At 43.8% G+C, this 24,230-nt stretch overlaps 1 protein-coding gene across 7 annotated transcripts in view; it reads left to right on the top strand.

The window, feature by feature from the left end:
- The window catches only part of COL6A3 (collagen type VI alpha 3 chain), a 113,651-nt gene that overhangs the window by 67,260 nt on the left and 22,161 nt on the right, over positions 1-24,230 (top strand). For all 7 annotated transcript variants that reach the window (XM_039494305.1, XM_039494307.1, XM_039494304.1 and 4 more), the window contains 19 exons: positions 875-910; positions 3,898-3,960; positions 4,340-4,402; positions 5,266-5,328; positions 6,043-6,105; positions 7,194-7,244; positions 7,875-7,910; positions 8,017-8,079; positions 8,785-8,847; positions 10,536-10,568; positions 10,664-10,700; positions 10,802-10,813; positions 11,010-11,503; positions 12,374-12,473; positions 13,335-14,033; positions 15,778-15,880; positions 18,017-18,417; positions 21,327-21,590; positions 23,845-23,928. In XM_039494305.1, coding sequence (XP_039350239.1) covers positions 875-910; positions 3,898-3,960; positions 4,340-4,402; positions 5,266-5,328; positions 6,043-6,105; positions 7,194-7,244; positions 7,875-7,910; positions 8,017-8,079; positions 8,785-8,847; positions 10,536-10,568; positions 10,664-10,700; positions 10,802-10,813; positions 11,010-11,503; positions 12,374-12,473; positions 13,335-14,033; positions 15,778-15,880; positions 18,017-18,417; positions 21,327-21,590; positions 23,845-23,928 — 2,728 coding nt within the window. The remainder of the gene's footprint in view (positions 1-874; positions 911-3,897; positions 3,961-4,339; positions 4,403-5,265; positions 5,329-6,042; positions 6,106-7,193; positions 7,245-7,874; positions 7,911-8,016; positions 8,080-8,784; positions 8,848-10,535; positions 10,569-10,663; positions 10,701-10,801; positions 10,814-11,009; positions 11,504-12,373; positions 12,474-13,334; positions 14,034-15,777; positions 15,881-18,016; positions 18,418-21,326; positions 21,591-23,844; positions 23,929-24,230) is intronic.

Genomic DNA, 24,230 nt, shown 5'->3' with positions numbered 1-24,230 from the left:
TTAGCTCGTAGTTTGCATCAGAGCACCTGGTATATTTGACATGATTCATGTTCATAGCAGTGAATTCCTTTTTGAAACGGCCATATTGAGTCACGGAACCAGGACACTTCTCTGAACCCTCTGGGCTCCATTCTAATCTCATATATCACAATGTGCATTTGTGCGTCTCTGCAGAAAATTGCAACCTCTCTTTAGATGCTTTAGTGGAGCTTTCAAGAGGTATGGGGATGCTTATTTGTATGTTTGGGATCCAAACTGAGCCCTGAAAGTGTAACCAAGATGTACCCAGCCTCATTTGATATAGGGTCTGCTATAGCCCTCAGGACACGTGCTATAGTGAATGTGCCTCTTCCGATTCACAAGTGTGTATTTCATGTATTTTCTTTGCCGATATTACAGTTGGGAATATTTAGAGCCAGGTCCTCAGCTGGGGTAAACCCAGGTCACGTCTGAGGAATCTTGTTCACAGAACGAACTTGCTTCGTTCTGTGCCTTACTTCATATTCTCCTTACAACTCTAAGAGGCAACTAAAAAAATACCAAACAAACCTCAAGAGGAAAAGGCCTCGTGCTTTTCCACCCTTTTCCCAGAGTTTTAAGGTCAGACTCTGATCTCCTGCCACTGGAGGAACTCTGGTGATGCCTGTGGTGTTGACATTGGTGTGAAAGACAGCAGAATAAGGCCCAAAAGGAAGTCGTTGCTATTTCAGCTGGCAAGCCAGAGCCCTTTGGAGACACCTTTCTCTTCTGCTCTGTTGCTTCCATGCTGCGTACATAAGCACATGGTTAAAGGAATCAGCGCAGACCACAAGCTGTGAGTATTAGATTCAGTTGCTTTGCATAACATGTTTTGTTGCAATTTATTGATTCACAGGGGAATTTCGGAAGAAGAGGGCTCCCAGGAGTCAAAGTAAGTGTCCAGTGTGTTGCGTGGTAACCATAAAACCTGGCAATGTTGCACAGGCGGCCGGTTTGCATTGCAGACCGTGTAAGTGGTACAGAGTTGATGTGTTCCAGACAGAGAGTTGAAAGTGACTTGCACAGTAGTGCTGGAAGCAGATCTGGATTTTGTTTTTCTCTTCTTTTCTTCCACATCTTCTCCAAACTTACCTCCTTCCTCACATTTCTCAGCTCCTTCCCCTCCTGTGAAATTAGACTCCACCTCTGCGAAGTGCAGGCCCACTCTACTCTCTCTTTCCGTCCAGGCACAACAAGTGGGAGGCCAAGGAGCAATCTCATTTTAAATAGAGCAAGAAACAAACCCCAGCGTTAACTTCACCTCCAGTCATGTGTTCTGAAAGTAAAGGAGGAGGCAGTGAGCAATTGGAGGAGACTGAAACGAGCTGAGAGAATACTTGACAAAATTTCCCAGGATTCATTGCTTGAATAGAATAACGAAATTGATTTCAGCTCCACAGTCTCACTCCTGTCTGCATTTGTTACTATTGTGAACGCATGTATTAGCCGAATGTTCATGGAAAGGGAAAATTTTAAGTGACTGTGCAATTCGGATGTTGAATTTCTCAGCATGAGTATTCATATTGGAAACTTGAGCCTCACAATTACACTCAACAAACTATAAAGCAGAAACAAGTCCACATGACATGTGTGTCCAATCATCATTAAGTAACACAGCTCAGATTTCAATATTGACTACTGAACACTCAGAGTGGTCTTGATTCTGCAACTCTCTTCCTGGAAAGTGCTATTTTCCTGCTTCTTTGAATCCAGTCTGGCCCTTCTTTGGGTGTTTCGGTACATCTTACTTTGTTCAAAAGCATGTTGACTACTTTTAACGTAGGAAAAAATAATGTGTTGGGAATCAACAATCTAGTGGCCTGGGTTCCTGATCTCGTGTGCTTAATAAGAATGTCGTGCAGTTATTTATTTAATATGTGACCATGTGTATAACAAATTAATTTTGGCACTGTCTGGTCTGTACTGCACTGCGTTGTGTCCTCTGTCCTACAAGATGCTGAGTCCCTCCTAAGAAACTGCGAGTGCCCTCAACTTCCAGTGAAGCAATGGGAGTTCAGAGTGCTCAGGTCATTCAATGCTAACCCTACAATGGAGGGAGGGATAGCTCAGTGGTTTGAGCATTGGCCTGCTAAACCTAGGGTTATAAGTTCAAGCCTTGAGGGGGCCATTTGGGGATTGGTCCTGCTTTGAGCAGGGTGTGACAGTGCTGCCTGTGGGAGACAGCTGAGGTCACTCAATCAGGGTGAACTGCAAACCAAACAGGGCAGACAAACACTGGTGGCTATTTCAATACTTAGATTTACAAAACAGCTTCTCTAGTACCTCACTGGTCACTTAGAAGTCCAAACCACTCAGTTCCCTTAAAGTACCCAGCCTCAGGCCTCCGTCCAGACACACCTGTCAGATATTATGATGATTCCTGAAAATTTTACTTCATCATATGAAAGAAAAGGTTCTTCCAATCCCAAAGGATCAGCCACATACCCAGGTCCAATTATAATTTAGATCTTACCCAAAATACACGCTATAGCCAATTCTTATTAACTAAGCTAAAATTTATTAAAAAAGAAAAGAGAGAGAGTGTTGGTTAAAAGATCAATATATAGACAGACTTGAATTCAATTCTTGAGGTTCAGATACACAGTAGAGATGAGCTTGCAGTTGCCAAAACTCCTTTTAGAAATAGTCCATAGGTTATAGTCCAATTTCCATATTCAGGGTGGCTCCAGTCAATGACTGGGGATCTCAATCCTTATGGCTTAAGGTTTCCCCCTCTTGAAACCCAAAGCAGATCTGAGATGAAGAAGGATCGTGTCCCAGGCTTCTTATACATTTCCAGCAGCCTTTCGGCCTGAGAAAACAATAGGCTTAACTCCTTCTCCCAAATATCCTGGCAATTAGCACAGAGTAATTTATCCATTAAACAGTTCAGATACATGTTAGCACAACCTTCAAAGAGACACATAGACAATAATACTTTTTCACTCAAGTATCATCATAAATGTTAATATTCCCTTTTTGATCTTTGAATTAAAACTATAGCAATAGACAAGACTTGTTTGCTTACATCACAAGACCTGAGCAAACGTCTACCCTTCTACCTCTAACAATGCAGACTTGCATTTCAAAGCTCTATTCATTTACATATCTTCCTAACCAGTCCTCAAGGTTCGCCCATGGGTCAGGTCTGTCTATGAGTTAATTAACTCTTTCTGGCCCTGTCACCTTTCAATGAGATATTATATTATACTCATAACGTCACACAGGGGGTTGGACTAGATGATCTCCTGAGGTCCCTTCCAACCCTAATAATCTATGATAACTGGGGTGAAATCATCTGGCCTGTGTTAGACAGGAGGTCAGACCAGATGAGCGAAAGGTCCCTTCTGGCCTTAGGTCTACAAATCAATTGTACTATGCTGTGTGAATCCAGCCCTGCAGATCTCATGCCAGTGCTTTCGTTGCAAGGTTTATCTGAGTAAGGACTGCATGATCAGCCTTTGAGTTTATAAGTCAGTGTCACTAATGCTAATGGGACTTAAACACATATGAATCAGTAGGAGAAATGAACCCCTTAAGGCACATGGTTTACTGGCCTTAAAGGGTTCATTTTCATTGTGCCTGATTCTCATTTATACTAAGGCCTCTTTACATCACCAGAACAGTGTAACTAGGCCTTTGAATACACAGAGCCATTGTTCTTGCTAAAGCAGAAGGCAAGCTAGCAGGAGCGTGAAATGACTCTACGTCTGTGATTTCCAACCGTTGCTGTACTGTGACCTCAGGTTACATGAGAAAAAACCTCATAACTCCCCTCCCATCTAGCCGTAAAGAAAGGGAGGCTAGTTGTGACTCGCTGAAAATTGTTTGCGACCCCAGCCCTGCCCTGTTCTAATCTGCATTGTGTTGTATTTTAAGGGTGCCAAAGGCGCGCCGGGTCTACCAGGAACCGTGGGAGAACAGGGTACAAGAGGGCCACAGGTTAGTAAGTTTCACAGGCCATTCCTAAACAGCTAAATATGTTTTCCTTTGCTATGTTACTTCCTTTAACTTGCTGCTGCAATATGCTTCAGCTTAGGCTTGTTCTGTGTAAACATCTTTGAGACCTTGTCCATAACTGCTTCTGAATATTACAACATGGTGACTATGATCTGTGGTTTGCACTGTGGCTGACATGAGTCACTCATTATATTTATGGTGTGTTGGTCACATCATAAAACATTGGAACTGGTCCCACGGTTTTCAAAATTGTCTTTTAGCCTCGTAGCTTTGGTTCTTCCTCTTAGTCTCATTTTAACAATGTTATCTCAGCCCTTTAATCTTTTATATCTTATATAGTATCTATCTTTTCCGTATGCAGGGTCCTCCTGGTCAGCTTGGAACTCCAGGCCTAAGAGGCGAGCAAGGCATTCCTGGCCCAAGGGTAAATATTTCTTGTTCTTCTCATTCTGGGGGACCAGAAGAAGCTTACTAATGAAGTCATTGAGAATCTTTCCATTGATTTCAGTGGGACTTTCAGTGGTTTGAGCATTGGCCTGCTAAACCCAGGGTTGTGAGTTCAATCCTTGAGGGGGCCACTTAGGGATCTGGGGCAAAAATTGGTCCTGCTAGTGAAGGCAGGGGGCTGGGCTCAATTACCTTTCAAGGTCCCTTCCAGTTCTAGGAGATTGGTATATCTCCAATTATTTGTCTTTCTCCCCAGTACCACGTGCCTTGCAAAAATAATTTGATTTGAAGCTCATGGTAAGGTTCCCCAAACTACTGGTTTAAACATGAACATGAATGTGAAATTCATTGGATCAAATCCTGACCAAGTTCCAATTTTTTTACAGGCAAAGTCCCTGTAAGAGGGGGCTTGGAGGGCCAGGTGGCCTAGTGATTGGAGTGCTTGACTTCCAGCCCCCTACTTCTGTGGTCAAGGTGCCTAAGTCTTTAAGGCAGGGGGATAGGGGGAAGGAAGAAAGAGTTACTGAGGAATTAAAATGCATTTAGTCCACAGACAATGTAGATTGATATTAACAATGCCACCAATTCAATTTTTCCACTCATTTCCCATTAAAATCAATGGGAACTGGGCCTCTGAACCCCTAAGCAGCTTTGATGGATCTCAGTCTTAATAGCTAATAGGTGGTTTCCACTGTTGGGCAAAACCTTTTCATTGTTTGCTGTGGCTGATCCACACGTTATTAATAAATGAGCTATGGAGCTAGGCCCCAATATTTAATTTCAATTTACTGAGCTTTATTGAAACGTTGCAAAATTTCAGCTCTTTTCTTTCTATTGTAGGGGGGTGGTGGTGCTGCCGGACCACCTGGGGATCGGGGCAGGATTGGTCCCTTAGGACAAAAGGTACGTTGAGCATTAATATTGAGCATCGATGCCTAAAATAATCATGAAAAGCTGCTGAATGTGAGTTTAATCTCTTTTTTTAAACATACTGGCAATCAACATGTTCAAGCAAAGTTGTGATTTATCATCTTCAAGAGTTTGCATAGAGTGGAACAAAGCAGGCTAAAGGCTAAGCCACTGGCTGCTTTACTGGAATCCTATGTCATTGAACTAGAAGGCACATTTATTAAAATAAGAACAACTTTGAGATTCATAATATTCTGGGCCAGATCCTCAGCTGGTGGAAATTGGTGTCGCTTGATTGACTTTGCTGATTTGCACCAGAAGATGATCCAATCCTTTTCTTCGTGATCTTTATCACTGTTATGCCCTCTTCACATATAGCCACCGGGCCACCAAACCTGCTGTTGTAACTTCGCCGTGGAGTTGGATCAGGAAAACATCTGGCCCGTTGTATTTTGCCTTTAGTGTTGATATGCTCACAAAAGACAAATGGTGGCACTTATTACTGCAGCTTCTGTGTATTACACCATTTCTGAAATCACTGGATCAAGCAAAACGGTCAAGAGTGCTTCTGCTTTAGCCACACATTTTCAGTTGTGTAAACATGGCCGTGCATTTCTGCTTGTCAGGGACCGTTACAGATGCATTTGTAGCAAAGAATCAATGCATAAGCAGAGAGATAGGGGCTTAAATGAATACTCCCTTTTTCAGGGTGAACCTGGTGATCTTGGAACAAAAGGACAAGCTGGATTTCCTGGGCCTCGAGGAGAGACCGTAAGCATTGTCATGTGCCCCGCTAAAGGATGCTGGGCTAAATCCCATTCTGGTATAAATGTGCAAAATTCCATCAAAGCAGAAAATTTAGTTTAATTGTCCTGTCTATGGTCCTTGTATCTTATATGGTGACATGTAAAGAAGAAATATACATCATAGTTTTACTCTCATGTGAGCACTTTTTTACATTGCAATCACTCTCCGGAGGAGTCTTTATATTAGCTGAGGGGATACTATTAGGTGATTTTTATTTTTTTTTGCCTCTTACTATCTGTTCCTTAAACCTAAAAATTCTTCACAATGAGCAAGAACAGGTGTATAGACCAGTGCAAGAAATATTATCAGCGCTATGGGTAAAATTCACCCTGTTGCCCTGAAGTGGTAGCTAGGTCTCTTTCTGGCCCATTGCACAGGGCCTAGATGGATACCCTACTTAGCAGTCACCATAGTTCCTATGATTCTCAGCTTATTACATATTGCAGTCGTAAAAGTCAACTGTAAGAGTCATCTCATAGGACCTGACACTCCTTACGCCATGTAGGATTGGGCCATAGGAGAGATGGTTGATTGTCTAAAATAAGGAGGAACAAACTCACCTGGATTGCAGGATCAGCACTTATGTAAAGTTAAGCATATGCCTAAGTATTGGTGAGATCAGGGAAGTGGTTCTCAATCCTGTTCCCGTTGAAGGCAGTGGCAAAATTTCCATTGACTTTATGGTTCCTCTAGGAATAGAATAGCTATCCAATATACTGGTTCAGAGAGACTTCTGGTTTCTTCTGAGCAACATAATATACAAACAGGGTAAAATCCTAGTGCCACTGAAGTCAATAGCTAAATTCCCATCAACTTCAAGGGGGCCAGATTTCGCCGAGAGTGCATATACACCAAGCCTGTTTTTAATTTTATATCTTTGTTTTTACTTCTCTCTAAGTAACTAATTCTAAAAGGCCTGATTCAAAAGCCTCTTTCCATTGACTCCTATGGACTTTGGCTCTTGACTAAATAGATTTTTGTGACTCTTACATTGCACCAATAATCCTAGCACATGTGTTACATATTAATGCTTTCATCTTTGTCAACTTTAGGGAGAAGATGGGCGAGATGAAGTCGGCAGGCCAGGATCTATAGGCAAAAAAGTAAGCACAACCATGACGTGTCTAACAGTATCGCTTCAAGGACCTTAAAAAACAACCCAAACCCTGGAGGTAACAAGGACCTCCAGCCTCCAATTGAATCCACATGCATGGTACCTGGGGGTATCTAGTTGAAGTCAGTGGGTTTGTGCATAGGAACAAGGATCTGTTCTAGTGTGTCTGATTATTGAATCACAACAAGATGCCGGCCAAAACCCTGCGCCCTCATATGTGTTGGGTATCAGAGGGGTAGCCGTGTTAGTCTGGTTCTGTAGAAGCAGCAAAGAATCCTGTGGCACCTTATAGACTAACAGATGTTTTGCAGCATGAGCTTTCGTGGGTGAATACCCACTTCTTTGGGTGTCTTTGTGCTTGTTAGCTCCTCAGTGGAACTTGTCCTGCCAACTGATATAGCAGCATCGGCTGTCATTTCAGTCTTGTTTGATATTAACAGTCCAATAACAATCAGATTTTTAAACCAGCTGCCATTTATTCTCTCTCGATCGTACCAATGTTACGAGTCTGCAGTTTCAGTCACTTTTCCTCCACCGGTTCTTTTCCTTCGTACATTTGATTTGGGCCTGTCTTCAAAAGCAAGATTAATTTTTTAAAAAAACTTTTCTGTTATTACAGGGTGAAACAGGATTCCCAGGATACCCAGGGCCAAAGGTACCACTGAGCTTATGTAACTTCCCTTCATATTCTGCGAGCGTAGCAAATTTCTGCTTTATGCTGTCTGCCGCTACAACTCCTGTTTATGCTGTTTTCTAAACAGGGACCATTTGGACCTAAAGGTGGCCCTGGAGGGCCTGGCCCTAAAGGATTCAAAGGGCGCAGGGTAAGTTTTACCACGACACAGTTTCTCATGCAGTTCCTTTATGCGAGAATGGAGTGAAAGCCTGCTCAGCTCCAGGGCTTTGTGAGTTCTGCGCAATGGTCATTCGGGCTATTCTGAGGGTTCTCCCGCTACCAGTGACTGGGATTGCTAGGCTGCAGCTTTGGGAGAGTGATCGGTTGGGCCAGATTTTGTTCTTCGTTACACTGGAGCATGCAGCCCTGCTCAGAGAGTCCCATTCTGCCTGGGGGGGAGGGGATTTACCTGCCACAGGTAGATTAATGCAGTCACTGGTCTGAAGAAACCGCTGCACATTGGTTCCACGGGTGAGGGAGGAGGATTCCTCTCACCGTGAGCATGTACCGAGCTTTCTGGCTGGCTACTCATGTCTGGATTTTCAGTTAGAGCACAGACATATTGCTGTGCTGTATGTAGCACTTGTAGTCAACTGGACAAAGTTATTCCTCAGGAAGCCACTTCTTTATATTAGTACCTTTATTCTGAAAAATAATCCACCATGGGAGATTACACTGGTTGTATTTCCGACACCTATTTTTTAGTGGGACTGTCCCTTACAAAGCTCCTAACTCATTAGCACCTATGTACATAGGACTCTGTTCACCTTGAAGAGCATTCGGGACATTCTCCTAGTCTTGTGTTCAAACATATCGAATGTGGATTGGTGATCTTTATTCTACTGTTTCCTAGGCAGGTGTAGGAGATCCTGGGCCACCAGGTCCAAAAGGAGAGATCGGATACCCAGGACCACCTGTAAGTGTTCATTGTATTTACAGCTGGTCTAGTAAACGGACTTCACTGTCCCCAGAGAACTTGCTAATTTCCCTTTCCATTAATATGTAGCATGTTTGCCAACAAATGAAATAAGCTCTATTTTGCCTCCTATCATCTTACACTATGGCAAATTCATCCTCTGTTATCTTGAACAAGTTGTGTGTTTCCTTTAGGTCTAGTGAGGATAATGGGATCATAATTTCATTGTGCTTGCTTTATAAATTCCTAGCATGTTGTTATCACTGACCGATATTCATACGTGCTCCAGGTTCAGTGGGTGACGCAAAGAACCTTGCGATGGAAGTGTGCCAGTTAAGGGCCTTATCAAGAACTTTCTCTGATCTCTGGTGCTTACTAACACATACAAGAAGTATGTTGTACATAGTGGTGAAGTCTGGCCCTTTGCCCATGCTGTAGGCTTGAGGCAAGAATTACTGGCTAAAATCATTTTGGCTTGTGTTATGCAGAAGGTGAGACTAGATGATCCTAATAGTCTCTTCTGGCCTTGAAATCTGTGAAACCTGTGGTGAAGCTAAGGTGGTAACTTCCCCAATGAAACGTGTGTCATTTGTCAGTGCACTAATTAAATGGACTCTGTGTGTGTCCATGTCTGGCCATGTCTGGGATTAGAGAGGTAGTGTGAGATGTGCCATTCTTTCTTACGCTGCATGTGGAATATTTTGCTCCAGTCATGAGACCTAAGACTGGGTCCTCCCTCTCTCCGGATCTGCGGCTAGTAGTAAAGGGCTGGCACATGCTGAGAAGTTTGTCAAGGTACATTTCTTTGACATTTGGCCTTCAGTGGTTCCACATGGGAAGTTTCCTTCCCAGCATTTGGTTAATTGGAAACCAGCCAAATACACCAGCTAAATCCATCACCCCTTAACAATATCATAAGTACTTGGGAACTTCTCCCGCAGTGCTTCTGGGGACAGATTGCCAAGCCTGCAGCTGCAGGGCCCCGGGTGGGAGGTGGAGGTTGTGTGGCTACTTGTTTTCAAAGCAGCAGGAGGTCACCCATCTGCTAAATCTGCAGAGCTTTTCATTGTATCCCCTTTCCTTACCCAGCATGCCATTTTTATTTATGTAAGGACTACCTGTGACTGAACGAGTCCTGTGCTACCAGGTGCAGCATGTGGAATAGCAGCTGTTCCATTGCACCACCCAGTAACGCTCACCAACAGTGGTATGCAAGTTGCTTACTCCTGGGTATGGATGTGGAGTGGCCTACATACCCCAGCACAGGACTGGGTCCTAAGAAAACATCCTGAGTCTCAGACACAAGGTCTGTGTAGCACTTCATTCTCACATAAGCCCTATGTGGCGCTCCGAAGGGATGGTGACCCTCTGCACAGGGGTGAATTTCACCACACGCTTACCAGTGACTGCAATGATTTAGATAAGTAATAAGAGCCCTACATGCCTGTAATACAACAGAACCTTGAGTTTAGGAACTCCTCCATCTCCAAGTAGTTTGTAAAACAGGGACTCTATTGTATGACATTGATAAGGACAGAAAGTTGTGATCTCTTCCCGGAGATGGAAATTAAAGTATACAGATTTTTGCTCTTACTGCCGCATGCTCATTGGCTGAATAACAATTTTAAGTGACTTTGGTATAACAGTCCATCACTGTGTATTGTAATGCAATCTTTTTTTTTAAACAGGGACTTAAGGGTGGAAGAGGAGAATCCAAAGATGTAAGTTGAATATTGCTTCTCTGCCTCCATCTTGTTCTGAAATATCTTTTGTTTGATGGCGTGTTTATCTCTCTCTCTTTTCCTCTTTTTTAAAGCAATGTGCCCTTATCCGGAACATCAAAGATAAATGTCGTAAGTATCTCTGTGCTATCGTGTTCCTGTAGCTCACCTTGTGTGCTGATCATGCTATACAAACTGACCCAACTAAATCACTTTCTTTTAATTATTCACAGCTTGCTGCTATGGTAAGTCACTTTCAATTGTTTCATTTCTGGTAGCAACTTTTACATATGTATTTATTCAGGGCCAAAGCCTCAGGCGATACAACACCCTCCATTGACTTCAATGGCGGTAAGTTGATTTACGCCAGCTGAGGATCTGGTCCTTGCTATTTAATAATAATATCTAATATTGACTATTTTAAACCCACCTTTCCGGTAGGCCCCAAGGAATGCCCTGTGTACCCAACTGAACTGGCATTTGCTATAGATACCTCCTCAGGTGTCAATAATGACATTTTCAACCGAATGAAGCAGGCAGTGCTGAGAGTGGTTAACAATCTAACCATTGCCGAGAGCAACTGCCCCCGGGGTGCCCGGGTGGCAGTCGTGACCTACAACAGTGACGTCACCACGGAGATCCGTTTTGCTGATGCCAGGAAGAAAATCAATCTCCTGGAACAGCTTCAGAACCTCCAAATCACCCTGACGACAAAGCAGCGCAGCCTGGAAACCGCCATGTCCTTTGTAGCCAGAAACACCTTCAAGCGTGCACGCGGTGGCTTTCTGATGAGGAAGGTGGCTGTGTTCTTCAGCAATGGCCCAACAAGAGCCTCATCGCAACTTAATGACGCTGTGCTGAAGCTGTACGATGCGGGAGTCACGCCGGTGTTCCTGACTAACAGAGATGATCGAGTGCTCACAAATGCACTGCAGGTTTGGATCCCTCATTCCTGCGCTTTCCTTTCTGCTTGATGGGCTCTATCCAGCTCCCAGGGAAGGCAGTGGGCACATTTCTATTGACTTATATAGGCATTGGCTCAAGCCTTTCAAATGTCTAGTTTTGAGCAACATTGTCAGGGCAAACAACAGGCTTCACGCATATTCCAAAATTCCTTCCCAATGCAACGCATGCCGTGGAACGAGGATATTGATTCTTGGTATTCTGGTAGCTCTTAGAGGCTCTAGTCATGGAGCAGGACCCTATTGTGCTAGGCACTATTCTGACAAACACAGAACAAAAACAGTCCCTGCCCCAAAGAGCTTCCAATCTCAGTAAAATACCCACACGAGTACCTTACTCTTAAGGTACTGACGGGAATGAATGGCATTTTGTGAATGAATTGGGTGAGAGGTCTCTCACACACGGAGAATAGGAAATCTCTGTACTGTACGTTGAAATACAACTTAAAATCTGAGTCAGCTCCAAAGAATGTATTATTATTTGTTAGTATCCCAGCAGCACCCAAAAGCCCCAATCACTCTCTGTACAAATGTAGCAAGAGACAGTCCCTGCATTGAAAACCTTATAATCTAAACAGACAATACAAAGGAGGTGGGGGGAAGAATGGAAGTACCACATTATTATCCCCATTTTACTGATGGGGAACTGAGGTCCGGAGAGATTAAATATTTTGTCCAAAGGTCACACAGGGCATGTATGGCAGATTAGGGAACTGAATCCAGCTCTCTAAGCCCCAAGCCAGTGCCTTAATTCAAGACTACCCTTACCCTAAGAAGTGTATATGTTTAAATGTATTAATACTCTGTTATGAACCCTGTGCTTTTTGCTTTTGTCTAAACCAGATGAACAACAGTGCAGTGGGTCAAGCTATTATCCTTCCTACCGGTGCAGCTCCACTTAATCAAACCATTAGGAAACTACTGACCTGTCACATTTGTTTGGGTAAGGCCCTGGATTTCTCTTCTTTATAATCCTGTTTAGTTAGTGCCTTGTCTTACATGAGCAGCCCCATGACATCCAATGGAAGTGCTCATGTGATGGAGGTGCAATCAGGAGTCGGCCTTTATGCAGTATGAGGTGGGATACATTTATGTTTCTATTTTTTGCTGAGTTGTTTTGTTTGAGAGAGAACATTCAGCAGAAAGGTTCTGGATCACACTGCAGTTTAACATGGTGGTTCTCCAGTTATTGCATTCTGCAGATCACATCAGACGTTTATATTCCTTTCATGGGCTGTTTCTTCTCCCAGTGTCTCGATCCCCTGCTTCTTAGTGCTCAAAATACTGCATTCTCCAGTTGGCTAGAAAGGGCTTGATGGACTGCACAGTGTGGAATTCATTGATTTAGTAGACATGTGTTCAAGTAACTGAAGATGCTTTGGGACGAAATCCTCTATATATCATATAGCCTACTGATTTCTCCTCAAGCCTTGGTCGTATTTCATATTATGAGGGAATTAGATTGTAATAGCTATATAAAAGATATGTTCAGTAGATGAATCAATACAATTTGAGCATGTTACTACAGAGATACGTGATATAATTAAGGAAAATTGTAATTGATTCAGTTGCACCTACTGGAACGAATGCTTAATTTATGCCAACAATGTGGAAACAAGCAAAACTATTATTTGATTTGTTTTTATAGCAAAACTATTTTACCAGGCATATGACATGCCAAAGTATTTTATCGGAGACCACATTTGTGTTATAACCTATTTTCTGATGAGATCAAACAATAACTATGTCAAGGAATGATCATCTTAAGGATGTGCATATGAAACAAGATGTATTTCTTTTCTAGATGTATGTGACCCTGATCCCATCTGTGACTTTAGTCCTCGAAGGCCTTTCTTCAGAGACAGGAGGGCAGCCCCCACAGACGTCGACATTGACATGGCATTCCTCCTGGATAGCTCTGAGAGCACCAGTCCTTTGCAGTTCAATGAGATGAAGAAGTACATTTCCTACATAGTAAGTCAGCTGGAGATCAGCTCTAATCCAAAGGCATCACAGCACCATGCAAGAGTGGCGGTTCTCCAGCATGCGCCTTATGAATACGAAAGCAACTCAAGCTCACTGCCAGTAAAAGTAGAGCTGTCCCTCACAAATTATGGGTCCAAAGACAAGATGATGGATTTCATTCAGAACCAAATGGCCCAGTTATATGGCACCAGGGCTCTGGGAAGTGCGATTAAATACACAATGGGACATGTTTTCGAAAGTGCACCAAACCCCAGGGATCTGAAAGTCATGGTTTTGATGATGACTGGAGAAGTTAAAAAGCAAGAACTTGAGCACCTTCAAAGAGTTATCCTGGGCGCCAAATGCAAAGGGTACTTCTTCGTGGTACTTGGCATCGGCAAGAAAGTGAACGTCAAGAATATCTACAGCTTGGCTAGTGAGCCAAATGACGTGTTCTTCAAATTAGTCGAGAAGCCGTCTGAGCTGCATGAAGAGCCCTTAATGCGCTTTGCAAAATTGTTACCGTCGTTTATCAGCAGTAAGTAGAACATAGCACAGGCATGGGGAAAATGGAGACTACAAATATTAATATTGTAGTGCAGCCTGGAGATGGGGACAGCATGAAAGTACAGAAAATTAGCAGTTGTTGGCATAGCTTTTTTGTCTTATTTGATTTTAACAAGAGATGGGCCTACAGCCTGAACTGAAGATTTGAACACCTGAGGATGTTAGGCAAGTTTTCCTCTGGAACCAATCAGGATGTCTGGTGCCTAGATCCCTACATTAAAACTCTGGATCTAGGCAGCTCAGCCCTTTGGGGAACTTTGGCTCTGAATCTGTATTTTGCATTTTAGAGTCAGCCCTAATTATAACATTTTTTATCCTTTCATCTTGTAGATGCAAATTGGTTCCACAAAAAGAGAGTTCTGGGCTGGCTGCTTTCGGCAGTGCAAAATCTTTAGTCATACTAAGTCTTTGGTGGCTCAAAGAACCACAGAGATTGCAGAGATTCTCAGAGACGGGTCCAATGCTGCTTTGTTTCTTGCTGTCCCGTAGCATGCTGGAAACTCACTAAGCATGATTCCCTCTTTACCCCAGCACCCCACCCTGGTGATATATGAAGAGGTCAAACAAGGAATTACAGTTCTCTGAGCTTAATGCTCAGGAGTTTAGTGATGTAAACCATGCTAGCCAAAGATTCAGATCTCAATCGTTTTCTCAGCCCTTTGTCATTCAGAGGTAGCTTACTGTGTATGGCTCCTTTAGAGGTGCCTTGAAAACCAAATCTCTGTTGCACTAGGAATGCCCGTCAGCACGTATAATGTTATTGGCCAGATCCTCAGCTGGTGCAAATGGTCAGAACTCACCATTGACTTCAACTTATGCAAGTTGAGGATCTGGCCCACTGAGAGGAGAATTGGGTGCTTTGCTGAGGTCATTAGCTCTTGTGTGTGTACATTAACCCTCTCAGGGTTCTTCACAACCCTGCCTCTCCTACAATACACAATACTGCAGTACCAAAAGCAACCCATTGGGCTAACAAAGCCTCAGTGTTGGGATTTTCCCCTACAGACTCCACAACTACCACCACCATCATACAGTCTTGGCACCTGGGAATAAAATATACATTTAGAATGCTGCAGCTTGATTTCCCCATCATAGAATATCAGGGTTGGAAGGGACCTCAGGAGGTCATCTAGTCCAACCCCCTGCTCAAAGCAGGACCCATCCCTAGACAGATGTTTGCTCCAGATCCCTAAATGGCCCCCCCTCAAGGATTGAGCTCACAACCCTATGTTTAGCAGGCCAATACTCAAACCCCTGAGCTATCCCTCCCCCCAAGGAGGACTAGAGCCTTTAAATTGTCAGAAAAATATTACATGTTCAGCTGAGCCTGTATTGAGGGAACACACGGGTTTTGTTTAAGTGCAGCAGGGTTTAGACATTCTCTGTATTCTTGTGATTTGTCCTGAAATAAATCTAAAATTTATGATCACTGTGGAGATGTTGCTGTCTTGAAATAATAAATACACCATTTTAAGCAACAGCTTAATTTTCTGTAGTGATCAAATGCAGCTAGTGCCAGAGATATTACAATATAGTTGTTAACACAACATTCCAAGCTAAAACAGGTCTGCTGTCTTTTGTGGCTAAAGTGAGATCAATGTGGGTATATTAACATGAAATAATTGTTATGCTGAGTTGATGAATTCTTTTTTTTTTTTTGAAATATTACCATTATTAAAAAACAACATTTCACACTGAGCTGTTTCTCTCTCTAGGTGAAAACTCTTTTCACTTGTCTCCAGACATACGGAAACAATGTGATTGGTTCCAAGATGACAAGTTAGCAAAGAGCTCTTCTAAATTTGGCCAAAAACCATTGTAAGTAGTAGTTTTTCTGCAACAGATTGGGCTTTGGAAGCCAAATCTCTGAGCGATAAGCACGGTCTTCATATGCCTTGTAATATTGAATTAAACTGAATCCTAGATCTTTCCACAGGGCATCTAAATGTTCATGCAGCCTGTTGTCCTTAGTGCTGTAGCCAAGGAGCGGCACATCTATGTCTTTAGATAATTTTGATTCCTCATTTGGACCAAGATTTCCAAGTGATTGGTGGTTTTGGGTGCTCAGTTTGACTCACCCCAAAGGGACCTCATTTACAGAGAGACCAGTCGCTCAGCACTGTCTAAATAGGGTGACCAGATGTCCCAGTTTTATAGGGACAGTCCTGATTTTTGGGTCTTTTTCTTATATAGGCTCCTATTACCCTTCACCCCCGTCCCGATTTTCACACTTGCTGTCTGGTCACCCTATCTCTAAAACATCAGGCCCTTCTTAGATAGCGTTTCCCAAACTTTTGAAAGCTGATCCCCTGCTTCAGGAAAATGAAACCAGTCACACTCCCATTTGACCTGGCCATGTGTTGTTAAAAGCTGTCTCCTCTCAATTGAAACATCTCCTGCTCCAGCTAGTGCTTTGCACTCCCTTAAGGGGCATGCTACACACTTTGGTTAATGCTGCTTTAGGGGGTCTCACTCAAGTTGGACACCCCAAAAGGAAGACACTCGCTATTGACTAGCGTCTTTGGAAAATCTTGGTCCTGGATTTTCGTAAGCAGATTTTTTTATGTTAAATTTACAAGTCATGCCAATGGACCCATCCTCCAGGTTCTCTCTTCATCAAAATCCCAGTAATGCCAATGAGAATTCCAGGTACAGAGCAAGCAAGACTGAGCCTGTTATACCTTGCTATTCATCTGTTAATTGTGCATCTTTCTCTTACTTCACTGGCATCACTGAAATCACTGCTAAAATGATTGTGCTATTATGGGATGTCATGTATGGTAAGGGCTGTTGCCCTCTCTCATATCACAATCATGCGATGAGGCATGGTCTTGGTATACTTGGTCCTGCCTCACCACGGGGGGTGGGGATGGAGTAGATAATTGCTTGAGGTCCCGTCCAGCCCTACATTGTTATGAAGCTATGTGTGGCAAGATGATTCAGCTTGCATGGTGATAGGATATAAAAACCAGGACAGGTATGTTTGAAAATGAGAAAAATGAATTTCTTTTAAAAAGCTTATACTATAACAGGGGTGGACAAACGTTTTGGCCTGAGGGCCACATCGGGGTATTGAAATTGTATGGCGGGCCATGAATGCTCACGAAATTGGGGGCAGGGGTGCAGGAGGGGATGAGGGCTCTGGCTGGGGGTGTGGGCTCTGGGGTGGGGCCAGAAATGAGAAGTTCAGGGTGTGAGAGGGGGCTCTGGGCTGGGGCACGGGAGGGTGCTGGGGATGAGGGGTTTGGGGTGCAGGAGGGTGCTCTGGGCTGGGACCGAGGAGTTCGGAGGGCGGGAGGGAGATCAGGGCTGCAGGCTCTGGGCAGCGCTTACCGCAAGCAGCTCCCAAAAGCATGTTCCCAACTCCAACTCCAAGGCGCGGCCAGGTGGCTCTGCGTGCTTCCCTGTCTGCAGGCACCACCCCTGCAGCTCCCATTGGCTGGAAACCATGACCAATGGGAGCTGTGGGGGCGGTGCCTGCAGACACGGCAGCATGCAGAGCCACCTGGCCATACCTCTATGTACTAGTTAGGAGCTGGAGGGGGGTCATGCCGGCAAACCGCCGACCCCGCTCCCTGGCGAGAGCTGAGGGCCAGATTAAATGGTCTGACGGGCCGTAGTTTCCCCACCCTTGTACTATAGGATACCTACAGTGCTATCTAATTAATGGCCTACTTACCAACAGAACTTGTAATGTACTGGCCATGATAGTACTTAGGCATAGCGCTCAGGTGTTTGGCAGAAGTCCACCAGCTTTTCATTTCTCTGTGGGCACAGTCTACAGCACAGGGAGGTCCATGGAAAGATTCCCATTGACTTAATGGACCTTTATTAGTCCTGCTACCTCCAGAATTCTAGTATAACATGAATAAAGATGTTATTGCCTGGTACAGCTACATGTCATGTTAAATAGAAAAATTTACTGAGCTGTAACAACTGGTTTTGTTTAAACAGCTATGTTGCAAACAATGTGACAACAAGTGCACCTACAACTACAACTGCAAGCACAACTACCAGTGCTCGTAAAGCTACAACTACAACTGCAAGCACAACTACCAGTGCTCGTAAAGCTACAACTACAACTGCAAGCACAACTACCAGTGCTCGTAAAGCTACAACTACAACTGCAAACACAACTACCAGTGCTCGTAAAGCTACAGCTGCAAACACAACTACCAGTGCTCGTAAAGCTACAACTACAACTGCAAACACAACTACCAGTGCTCGTAAAGCTACAGCTGCAAACACAACTACCAGTGCTCGTAAAGCTACAACTACAACTGGAAGCAAAACTCCCGCTGCACGTACCACTCCAACTCCCAGTGCAAGTACAGCTGCTGCAGAGAAACCAGCAGGTATGTACGGTATTTCCCAGTCTTCCCTTTTTTAGAAGATGGGCTGTGATCCAGGGTCTGAGCAATAAAATTCAGTGCTCACTTTTTAAAATACTGGGAAATAAAAAGTCAATGCTTTCAGTCTCAGAAAGGATTATATTCATTTAAAAAAGTGTCTAGAGGGCAGAGATCCTCTACTGGTGTGAAGTGGTAAAATTTTATTGACTTCAATGGAGCTTTGTTGATTTACACCAGCGGGAGATCTGCCCTAACTTCTGTGCCTGGAAACTCCCACAAAGATTTGGTGGGATTGCGTGGCTATGAATGAATCAGAGACTAGAGAGAGTTTATACTAAATAAAAGATATTTCTTCATTCAAATGCATTGTTGATTCTCGGTGGTTTTGATAGAATAAATAAAGTAAATGATCTATACAGTCCAACCCAGTACTACTGGGTCATAGGTGTAATGCCATTGGCTTGACCTTGAGGGTCTGTAATAGCATTACAGCAGGGCTGAATTTGGCCCATTGTGGTTAAGCACATAGCCACTGTATAGGATCATTTGACTTCTGAGTCAACTAAACATCACAGTCTGTGCAGACAGAAGCAATACTGGCACCATATATGGGAAAATAAAGCCTCTTACATAAGCAGTGGTAATTGAAAAGAGCTATACCATATGCTTTTGTCAAGGGATTGCACAAGTCTTTACTTTTCAGTGACACAAGTAACAAAGAACATATGGCAGATGTACACTAAATGTTTGCAGAAAACACATGTCTCCATGTAAATATACGGTTACACTTTCATTAGGGGACAACTTTTTCATCAGCTTGCAGAGGAGACACAGTCTCATGCTTCACTGGAGTTTTCAGCCACTTTTCTATCATTCTATCATAGTTTTATCCAGAGCTAGGCAAACTCTTCACTGCAAATAATTTGACTCATTTAGACCTATTTTCTGTTCATAAATTACCCTTGGGTGGACATTGGGCTAGGGCTTCATCTGGTATAACTCAGAAGTCAATTATCAGAGGGGTAGCCGGGTTAGTCTGGATCTGTAAAAGCAGCAAAGAGTCCTGTGGCACCTTATAGACTAACAGACGTATTAGAGCATGAGCTCTCGTGGGTGAATACCCACTTTGTCGGATGCATGTGTATTCACTCACGAAAGCTCATGCTCCAATATGTCTGTTAGTCAATAAGGTGCCACAGGACTCTCAGAAGTCAATGGAGCCGTGCCAGCTTATAATGTGGCCTGCTGGTGTTTGCAGATTTGTTTGCTATTTGAAAGTGCTAGGAATGTCATACAAACATATTTCAGTTTGTGGGAGGATTGATTGCTTTGAAGATGTCTTTGACTAGTCACTATTCTTCTACATGTACCATGATTTGGTCACTTGTCACATCGGATAGCTGGGTGACTGAAATTTTTATAAAGAGGAAGAGGGAAAGCAGAAATGTTTCAGCAATCATATGAACATTTCTGCCACAGACCTTCACATGATAATATTTTTGCTCAAGGTTTCCCAAGAGTCCGCTTTCCGTGAACTTTCTTATGAACAAAAAATGTTGCTGGTGCCAATGAGTGGGGAAAAGCCAATTCACATCTTTTAGTCAAAGAAACATTCAGAAACAGGTTTTTGCAGCTCCACCCAGATCTAGTATTGTTTCTAGAAAGAAAATTGTATATGTGAATGAAAAGTATTGAAGAAATATTATGTCATTTAGAACTGAACTGGTGATTTTGAGGAGTTGAAGTAACACATGGCACTATGTGCTTTCTTTGTTTTAAGCTTTAACCCTGGTACCTATAAGTAAGCTGGAGAGAGCAGAATAGGGTCTGATCTATACTAGAAAATTAGGTCGGCATAACTACATCCGCACCCCTGAGCAGTGTAGTTAAATTGACCTAAATCACCTTGTAGACAGTGCTAGGTCGATGGAAGAATTTTTCTGCTGACCGAGCTAACACCTCTCAGGGAGGTGGATCACCTACACTAACAGGAGAACCCCTCCCATTGGCATAGGTATAGTCTACACTGGAACACTGCAGTAGCACAGCTGTGCTGCTGTAGTATTTTAAGTGTAGACTAGCCCTAGGGAAGGGCTGGGACTGTTCTGCTGTGGTCATGGGGCAATCTTCCTCCAAGGCTGTAGCTCAGCAGCAGACCCTAAGGCGTGAAGCAGCCTTCACAGAGCTGCAGTGGTATCTGCAGCTACTGTCCTCCTGCCCCATTTCTGTTGGGATATTTTGGCCACATTATCACAGATCTACCAGCTCTGACTCTTCCCTGATTTGCACAGGCCTCTCGAACCCTACTGCAGCAGTCCAGATTAAGCCCTCTCATTGCACATCTCTTGCAATCTCCATGGGCTCCTCAAACCATGCCCTTTTTTGAGCAGTCAACCCATCGTGGTTGCACTATCCATTGTTTTTTTCTGGTTCCACAATGGGGTGGGCAAGGATCAAGAGTTCTTTCTTAATGAACAAACATAAGATACTTGAGAAACACTGACTAAAGCAGTTTCCAAGTGTGAGTTAAAGAGCATGATTCATTTTCTATAGAGCATTTTTAAAAATTCAGTTCAGAACTAGGGTACTATGCCATATATGGCATTGCAACCAAGATTTTCACAAGTGACCAGGGATTTGGGGTGTCTCAATTTTTGGGTGCCCAACTTGGCACCCCTTGAAGAGTCCTGAGTTTCAGGAAAGGCAGCACATCCACCCTCTGAAACTCACTTTTGAAAATATTGGCCGTAGTATTCTATAATCTGTTCCATACGGTGATAATTAAAGCCTTGGTTAACCTTCCCATCCTCCTCCTTAGGAACAGCTAATTGGACTAGAATCCCTTATGCACCAAACCCTCCCTGCAGCTTTTCTCTTCGAAGCCTCTGACTTTACTTTGTCTTGCACTGCAGTTAAAGTGGAGAGTGAAATCCAGATCACTGACATCACTGAGAACAGCGCTAAGCTACGCTGGGTGAACCCTGAACCCCAGACCCTTGACTTCTTTGACATCACCATCACCTCTGCCCAGGACCACTCTCTAGTCCTGAAGCTAAACTTAACCAGCACTGAACGGGTGATCGGAGGTCTTAGAAGCGGGCAGAAATACCAGGTAGCAATTACCGGGTACCACAAATCACAAGTCAAAGTAACCTACATGGGAACGTTTAGCACAAGTAAGTGTCTTTCTGGGCATGTGGGATGGAATAAACATTTTTTTCCAGGCAAGATGTTGAAATCATTAAATGGAAAAAATCACAAACAATGGAGAGTAAATTGGTGATGATTATGATGATACATGCCTTGATAATGCTCAGTGTGTAACCATGTGTCTTACATTCCACCTCTCAGTGCAGCAGCCTGGACTGTAGTGCAGTGGCAAACAGAAATTGTTTGCAACAGCAAATACAAGTTGTCATTTCAACTCAATTAAATTGATGAAGATTTCAATGGAATTAGGCCATTCCCCAAAGAGATATTTGTTTCTTATTGTGTGTACAGCCCCTAGCACAATGCGGCCCTGATCTTTGACTCAGGCCTTCAGTATCAAAATAACTCAGCTTCCCAACTGTCTTAGTATAACATATTATATGAGTCCATTCAGAGGGGATTAAGCAGCAGGTTACTCCTCTGGAGACCCAAGTTCAAATCCACATGCAGGTAACTCATGAAAACCACCAAACACTTTGGCGCAGTCGGCAGTGGCTATTCAGGCTAAGCCCAAGCTTTTTGCTGATCAGCACTGAGGTGCACTGGCAGAGCAGTATGGGGAAGATTGCCTTGTGCTAGCCAGCTCCATGACCGGCTCACTCTAGTGCTGGTAGAGCCTCTCTCAAGGCCCATGGGAGTCATCAGGAGGCTTTCCATTTATTTCAGTGGTTTTTGGATCACACTTGTCGCGGTTGCTTATCTTTGCGAGCAATCAGTTCACCCAGCAGAATATTCAGAAAAGACATCAGCCCGAAGAAGAGGCATTTGCATGAACTGAATTAGAAGCTAGGATGCCTAGTAAAAGGATTCCCCCTATCGCTGCTGCCTGCATACACCCATACTTTGAAAAACAACCCTTCCCACAGAAGCACTGCTGCAGAATTTATGGAGAGGGCTGTGTCCTTCGGGCTGAGGATCGTTATTGAACCATCCTCTTGACTACTGTTATACTTTGGGCAAAACCCAGTTTGGTAGAAGCTTCCATTGCAGTATGAATAAAGGCCTTTTCCAGCAGAGTTTGGGCTTGACAAGGTCTATGTATCCCTGATTACATTCAGCACAAATGTTATCATCAAAGCATCTGTATAACTGCTACCACATCTGGGAACTGCAAATTGCATTGGAGGTAGCGGCATGCTCAGCTGTTGTATATTGGCATAGCTCCATTGGAACTGATGAGGCAGCACTGATTTACACCAACTGAGTATTTGGCCCACTGGGTGGGATCATCTCCCCTCTCAACCCAAATCCACATGTGAATCACCCTGTCCTGTGCAGAAAGAAACCTATCAGTGTTAGCTACTTTTGAGCACCATCCCCTTCCTTCCTCCCAGCGTTATGGAAGGGGGAGTTGGAATCTGTACTGTTGGGGGGAGGGGGGCGAGATGGGCAGGGAGAAGGGGTATGGATGCCTAGGGCAGCGTGCCTTGTGGAGATTGCTCTGCCCTCCACTCCAAAAGTCCTGGGAGCAGTTGTATCCAGGACAGAGTTCTTGGTAGCGCACATACACTGGGGCTGTGCTACTGTCAACTGTGTAGTGGGGGTACTAGGGACCAGAGCAGGGCCTCAGTGCAGATACCAGGGGATCCTGGAGTTTGAGAGTAGGCCCCACGCACCTTTCTAGGGGTTTCCAAACTCCCCAATAGAACAGTCAGGGGGAACCGCCATTAAAGGATTTTTATGGAGACTTCCTCCTCAGGAATCCCTGCCAGCGGGATTTTTTCCCTGGTATGGTGTGATCTGGGCTCAACGTGATCCCTGATGAGTAAACACCATCTTTGTTATAATACAGAATAAAGCATCTTATCCTGTTAGCATAGTTGCTGGAGGGAGAAAAATTAATCCCAGACACAGTTACTCTGACATGAATTACTCATTGTCTCAGCTGCAGTCAATACACGTTTCTAGAGTTTATGTATTTATGTAAACAGACCCAGCTCTGAACATTGCAGCATCTCTCCCTCCCCGCACTAGCACATATTATTTACCAACTCTTATTCCAGTCCTTCCATAACCAATATGATCAAGGTTGTGTTCGGTTGGCAAGCACAGTTCCTAATCCAGACAGTAGATTTGTAGTAGGAAAGAAATAGAAGACAGGTGGCTGGCCTGGAAAAGGTGCGAGGGGAGGTGGGGTTGGATTTCCTTTAGCTACATGTGTTGCTCTAGGATTTCCCCCCCGCCTTTGGCTGATCATTCCATTTGGTTTTGCTCTTACAGAGAGTATGCCAGTGCCCAAGGCACCTGCAGTAGCGACTGCTAATCTGATGGTGAATACTGAGCCCCTGGAACGGCCAGAAATAGGTAAGTTGCAATGCATTCAGCACTATGGGAGCAGTAGGTTCCATAATTACCTGTGTTGTGACTGTACTAGATCCTCCGCTAGAGTCTGCTCTAGCTCCATTGAAGTCAATTGACTTTGGTGGGCCTTGATCAGATCCTAGTGTAAACTGCATGGAGATCAGTGAAGCTAAGATGATTTCCACCAGCAGAGGATCTGGCCCTTTATTTCTGTTATGAATGAAGTTATTTCCTCAGCCAGTTAAGGGGCAAAGAGCTGGAAAAGTTCTGTTCGTTCGGGGCCAGATTCTGCTGGCCTGCCTGAC

The sequence above is a fragment of the Mauremys reevesii genome, linkage group 11 (genome assembly GCF_016161935.1).
Source record: "Mauremys reevesii isolate NIE-2019 linkage group 11, ASM1616193v1, whole genome shotgun sequence".
Classification (NCBI taxonomy): Eukaryota; Metazoa; Chordata; order Testudines; family Geoemydidae; genus Mauremys; species Mauremys reevesii.
The sequence above is the reverse complement of the archived record's forward strand: the minus strand, read 5'-3'. Positions and strand labels throughout refer to the sequence as shown.